The following is a 6,836-nucleotide window of genomic DNA, read 5'->3' on the forward strand; positions in this document are numbered from 1 at the left end:
AATGCAAGAATTTTCATTTCATATGTTAACTTTAGCATTTAACCATCTAAGCAGAGACATCAAATAAGATGAGTTGCTTGTGAATAGCTAAGATTTATTATTGTCAGCTTAAAGGGAGAATTAAATCCCATTTGATCACTTTCTATTCAAATAAAAAAAAAAAGGAAAGAGTCTTCATGTTGGGCATGCTACAAACTTTGTATTCTACTGACCCTTCGTGCGTGCTACAATCATGAAATCTTATCAAATGGATTACCAAAAATTATTTAAAAAAAAAAAAAATCACAAACATAAGTATTCAGCTTGAAAATACAGATTCAAGTAACTGTTTACTAATTGCATATATTGGAGGAATAACATGAGCAAGCTTTTTGGGGTCAACTCTCCCGTTCAAAATTCAATATCTGAATCCAACTTGAAAATCTTAACTGTGAATCAGCAAGCCTTTTGAGGCCATTCAAATCCCACGTATGTCTTATAAACTACTCATTTGAGACCTACTGAAAGAACCTATGCAAACTAGTCAATTACAAAGCAATACATTCTCTCCTACACTTTGCCTAGGCACTCACTAAAGTGGAAGTTTTTCGTTGAAACAATGTATAATGTGTGTTATAGCCTAATCTGTATTGTTTGTTAACCAGCTTTCTTGATCAGCTGATGTCTCATTGATTATCTGGTGTTGAAATCCTGCGGGTGTTGTATGAATTGCAGTGGCTGCACTTGTGCCCTAAAATGTGGTAGCGAACATTGCTAGTATTGTTGCAATCATTGCAAAGAATTGAAACCTGCAAAATATACAAACAACTCAGTATGTTGTTTAGTAGACTAACTGCTTGCAGCAGTCAGATCAAAATAACCACTATACAGATTAGCATAGACTGTTTTGGTATATTCCAGATCAGGAATGATAAGAGGAACAAGCTATTAAAAAAAATCTCTCTTTTAGAAAGAGGAATAATTGTTGCTGCACAAGTAAGGCCCTCAATCACTTAGTATATGTACCATGTTTTATGCACTTAGGTAATGCAAAGAACCAGAATAATCATCCTAGAGACACTTTGATAGACCGATAGTGGTAGAGTGAGAGGTGGGGTTTGAACCACAAACATGAGGCACCATAAAGGATGCTATTACTGTTGGGCTATCACTTGAATCCCCATCCTAGGGACACTTTTGGAAGTAGTTTTATGCAATTACCATCCAAATTGGCTACTTTTCTACTACAATAAATCATGAAATTTTGTCAGCCACACAACCTTTTTTTTTTTTTTGGAAAGATAAAATAAGAATCGAAACCTATAGTATCCGCTCCATGATAGTAGCTCTTTACCATTAGGGTAAGACACCAATGGATTCTTTTCTATTTAGGCAAGATTCAAATCCAAGTCTCTTACCTGACAATAAGAGACTTTACCAATTGAGTTAACTGAAAATCAGGTCCAAACAACCTTTTAGATTTTAGAAAAGTATTTTTTTATGTTTTAATCGATGTTCACAAAAGGCTTTTAGATTTCGGATTCAAATGTCTAAGTTACATTGGAAGGTTTATTTGCACTCTATGCTTCAGAAAAGAAATGAATAATGAGTTACTGTGAACAGCCAGACGTGTCACTATTGAAAAAAAGAAAAGAAAAAAGGAACCACATTCTTCAGGGGATATTAAAAACAGTCTACTTCAGAGGTCTGGTCAGTGTATAAACGTTCCACATAAAACAATTTTTAAAACTGACAAATCCTATCACAAACTACTATGAATGATCTGAAAGATTTTTATGGGGCAGTAAAAATTATTCTTCCTACTTTCTACGAGCTTCATCCAAATCAAGTTTAAGCTAATGTGGAATTTGAGGCATGAAATGCATACTTAAAAGCAAACTAACATAGAAAGGCATGGATGAAGAAACTACCTCATTCTGGTATTCCTCAGGCATGGCAGTAGCTTGTATCTGTCACAGGAGATACATAGCCATATTAACACAGAACCACTTTATACAAAAAGCAGGAGTGGGAAATAGTCATCACAAGCAGGAAAAAGATAATATTCAGCAATAATTACTAATTTCGTATAAACATACTACAGTCAACTTCGTGTATATAGACACATACATGCATATAACAAAGTCACACATTCCTTCAACATTCAGGGCTACCAAAAGCAGAGCTCTAAGGAAACCCACCCAAAAAGTGGGTTCTTTATGGTGCAAGAATTCATAGCATTTTCAATTCAAGCTAAGTAAAATAAGCAGCGTGTATTTTAGTTCGTAAAATCTTAAACTCATCTCCTTAGATCAATATATTCTTAACATGATGAGGACTTTTTTTTTTTTTTTTTTTGGGGGTATAAATCAATAGTTGGGGGTGGGGAAATTTGAACCTAGATGTCTCCATTGAAAACAAAAGGAGGTTCCAATTGAGCTACAAGCCTCTTGGCTAATATGATAAGTTATAAGATCTAAATACTAAAACTTATAGTAAGAGAAAAAGAAACTAAGATACCATTCAGGGTTCCTGCTACCTATGAAACAAACAAGCCAAGCCATATAGCTTCAACACTATCTCTTTTTTCCTATAAATAGCTTCAACACTATCTCACTTGATTGATGTAAGGTAATGTTCAAGCTCAACCCAATCCTTTTATCATTATACCTCAGACCACTACAATTGGAGGCTGGGATAATGTGATTCTAGATAACCATGCTTAATCCTGAACCCAAACTGGTTCCTTCTATTAGATAAATGGATAATTATACAAAATAAATGAATAAGAAATGCATCCTAGAGTTGCACTCTTTTTTTGCAGTTTTCAATACAATTATTATTACTATTTTTTTTTTTTTTTTGATAGGTAACTTTTCAATACAATTATTTACTAATCTAAAAAAAAAAATTGTATAATTCTACAAAATAAATGAATAGAAAAAGGGAAAGTATTCTTTTTGCAATAAAACAAGAAAAGTAAAAACTCCATACCTCCTCATCCAACGATCTCCAGTAAGCAGACATCTCACACACTGTCTTGGAGCAGATAGGACAACGATACCTAGGTGATAAATCCAACACATTTACAGATTATAAAAAATTGTTTTTATTATCAATAAATAAATGAAATAAAAAATTGCAAAAGCAAGCTGAAGTTAACTGATTCTGCCCTGCCATCTCATGAAAGCAGTCCATGTGCATTGTGTGTCCACACTTCATAATTGTGGTGCCTTTAATTGAGTCAAAAAGATACTGATGCATAAAAGTAAATAGTTAAAACATAGTTTTCTTCTAAACTTTAAAACAACTGTAACACTCAAAAGCTCAGACTTTTTTTTTTTTTTGGAATAAGAAATCAAATTCACAGACCTCATAGCAAACAGGGCAGAAATTCTTCATGGAGTTCTCCACACATAAGTGATTATCACGCAGACTCACTGAATAGCAAGATCCTGAACTCAAGACCATAAAGATCCAAAATATATTCAAATACTAGCTTGAAATTAAAAAAAAAATACAGATAATATATAATATAAGCAATGAGGATCAAGTGTTCAATAATAAAAAAGACAAACATTAGGTAAGACTGCAACGAAACTAAACTAAAATGAGAGAACAGACTTAGACTTTAACATCTTCATATATGTTGATAGGATGTTCAGAAAATAAGGATGCCAATTCTGTACGACTGTACCACATTTAATCAAGTGGCAAACTCAAAGTTTGGAACATCAGTACTATAACAAGTAAATAACAATCCAATCTAGAAAATTCTTACGGCATTATTTGTTGGTAGTGCTCCAATCCGAATATTTCTTTTCACTTATCTGTTTCCTATTGGTAAACAGATAAACCCAAAGGGTCTTGAACCCACAACCTCACCTTCCAACTAGCTCTTACAACAACCTCCTAATCTTCACCCTTTCATCCATCTCACCATCATCTTTTCAGGTTCATTCTCCCACCCACTTAGTGCCCAAATTTGTTTATACATACTGCTCTCCCATAAATTCTGGCAGAAACATAAATAAAAACTTCCACATGATGATGGCAATTCAATGAGTAATGTACAATTTAAAAGCATTCATGCAACATACAAACTCAACTTCTATATATAAATAGACACACACAAACCCAGCATTTTTATTGTACTTGCCCTAGATTTCTTCAAAGTCTTTACTCTGTTTGGATGCATAAAAGCCCAGCACTAATCATAATAAATTTCTTGTAGTAAAACGTCAGTGTAACCATAATGCCAGCATATTAACCACCAATTGCATATAACTAACTTGATTGTCCCATTAATCTGAAAGCCTGTTCTTAACAATCAATCAACAATAAAATGCACCAACTTCAAAGTAAATATGATTGGAAAAGAAACCGACCCAATGTTATGATAATCTAATAATCTTACCAAGGAATAACCTCACTTATATACAGGAAAATGAAAGTATGTATAACTGAAATACAAACAATCCCATAAATAAATCACTATATTAAAAGAGCAGCAAGGTAAGAAGTTATGTACCGCACTTCTTACAGTGAAAGAAGTTATCACGACCACCAACTCTGAAAGTCACAATTCAATTAGCATAAGACATTTATGCAGAAAACTGAAATCAGATCAACCCATGAAATTAATTTACAGATAACCCAGTTACTTACCTACAAATCCCACATTCTTCACAATGAAACTGCCCCTTATCAGTCTGCACAAACAGCAACATTGTATAGCTTCAAATACTGAAAATTTTAACACCATGAAAAGATCCAGAAGCTTAAGTCTGCTTTGACCAAATAACTAATCAACTGAACAACTATCTTACATCATCATAGAATTTGCAAACGTCGCAAAAGTACTCTCCCATGTTGACACCACAGTTAGAACAAACCTGAGCAACCTGCAACACAACACAAAAACAATATATGCCCATTAACCCAATTCAGAAACATAACAAAAATCAACATATAAAAGGAGAGAAGAATCATTCAAACCACAACTTCAAACCTGCTGCTCAGTATTGCAAATCAAACATACAACCTGAAAAAAAAAAAAAATGAATAAAAATCATATTCCACAACCATTTTCATTACTAATAACAACTAGCCTCTTCACATAAGCTATATGCGCAATCATAGGCTCTTAAAAACAATATAACAGCTTTAAGTTGTAACCGCAAGTAGTTATAATTTAAGTATTGAATGTGCGTCCTAATTTAGGGGTGGCACTACTTCTAACTCAGGGTGGTCACGGGACCACCCTGACTTGCCAAAAAATGTATATATATACTTGGAAAAAAAAAATATATATATATATATATATATACTAAATTAACCTATTTGGACCACCCTAACTTGAAAATTATAAGAATTTTGGTTCAATAAAAATAAGAGTGGTGCTACATTCACAACATTTTTACAATATTTTCACAACAAATATTATGTAATAAGCAAAAAGCGGTTACTAATTCTAATTTTGGCTCAATATTGACATCAGTTTTTAACCCACTAATCACAAATTATTGCATAAGATTTGTTTTGAAAATGTTGTAAATGTAGCATTTCTCCAAAAATAATTTTGTCCCCACAAACATAATCCTTAACCCCTTAAAAAAAAGAAAAAAAAGAAAAAAAAAAAAAAAAGAAGAAGACTAGGCCAAACAAAAATGAGTTAACAAATTATTCAACAAAAAAACTATTCAAAAAATAAATAAAAATAATAATTCAAATTTGTAACTCTTTCAAACTATTACATAAAAATAATCTCTAATTTCAATTTTCCTTGAAAAAGGGACTCAAGAATAATATTGTAGTTCATGAGTTTTCCTTGGCAGTGTTGGCAATTATGCTCTTTTTAGCTTTACAGTTGTAATAATTTTGCTTTCCTTAATGACTTAGCTTGTAGTTACAGCAAATATCATCAGTTTTTCTTACTCTTTTCTATTGTCATTTCAATTCTCTTATTGTATTACTCTTATCAAAACATTCTCAATTCCCACTTTATCTCTTATCAGTCCATTTTTTCTTTTACTCTTTGTTAGTAGAAAAAACTTGTAATACTTCTTCTTCTTTTTTTTGTGACGTACATATAGTCAAGTTATCTCTTTATTATTTTGTATAATTTAAGTTTCTTAACTACCACCCTAACAAATATTTCTAGAGCGGTCATTGTCCTAATTATTATTAATAATAAACCCCATCACCTACAATTTACAGAAATACACATACATGTCAATATTGAAAACACATACATACTTGCTTAACATCTTGCCTGACCAGCTCATGATGATCTTTTGGGTTGCTCAGGTTGCTCTAAAAATCATCAAAATATTGAAAAGAAAAAAAAATACCCAGATGAAAAATTTTCCTATAAATGCAATTAGAAGTTAATTCACACGTAAACACCAACACACACACACGCACAAAAATATATAGAAAGAGACCGTGACTTCATTGTGGCAGTGGCGGCAAGGGAAGATCTGGTTGCAACAGGGGGCTAGAATCTTGCATCGTCTCTTATAGTGCTCACACCTAAACCAGAAACCAAAAAAAAAAAAAAAACACACACAGACAGTTACTTCCATCCACAAATTTGACAAACAAAAACAAAAGCACCAAAAAGCAGAGAAAGTGGATGAGAGAGTGTGATGAAAAAGATGTTGTAACCCGTAATCGGATTTTCCAAAGTCCTTCGGTTTGGTAAGAGGAGTTAAAGCAGAGTCTTGTTGATGTTGTTGTTCCATTGATGTTATTGTTGGGGGTTATAGGGAGTAAGGAGGGACCGAGAGACAAATAGAGCTGAAAGATGAATTGGACAATTGGGTTTATTATGATTTTGATAGCGAAGAGAAGGG

At 32.8% G+C, this 6,836-nt stretch overlaps 1 protein-coding gene across 1 annotated transcript; it reads right to left on the reverse strand.

The window, feature by feature from the left end:
* Positions 1–316: 316 nt before the first annotated feature.
* On the reverse strand, positions 317–6,836 carry LOC126709439 (E3 ubiquitin-protein ligase MIEL1-like). The gene is made up of 12 exons (XM_050409685.1): positions 6,649–6,836; positions 6,426–6,513; positions 6,238–6,294; positions 4,991–5,023; positions 4,809–4,883; positions 4,648–4,691; positions 4,511–4,551; positions 3,352–3,434; positions 3,143–3,234; positions 2,974–3,043; positions 1,911–1,949; positions 317–788 (listed from the first exon to the last, which is right to left on the reverse strand). Exons 1-12 carry the CDS (start codon positions 6,723–6,725, stop codon positions 666–668), a joined length of 822 nt encoding a protein of 273 aa, XP_050265642.1. The 5' UTR covers positions 6,726–6,836; the 3' UTR covers positions 317–665.

This window comes from Quercus robur, chromosome 12 (genome assembly GCF_932294415.1).
Source record: "Quercus robur chromosome 12, dhQueRobu3.1, whole genome shotgun sequence".
Lineage (NCBI taxonomy): Eukaryota > Viridiplantae > Streptophyta > Magnoliopsida > Fagales > Fagaceae > Quercus > Quercus robur.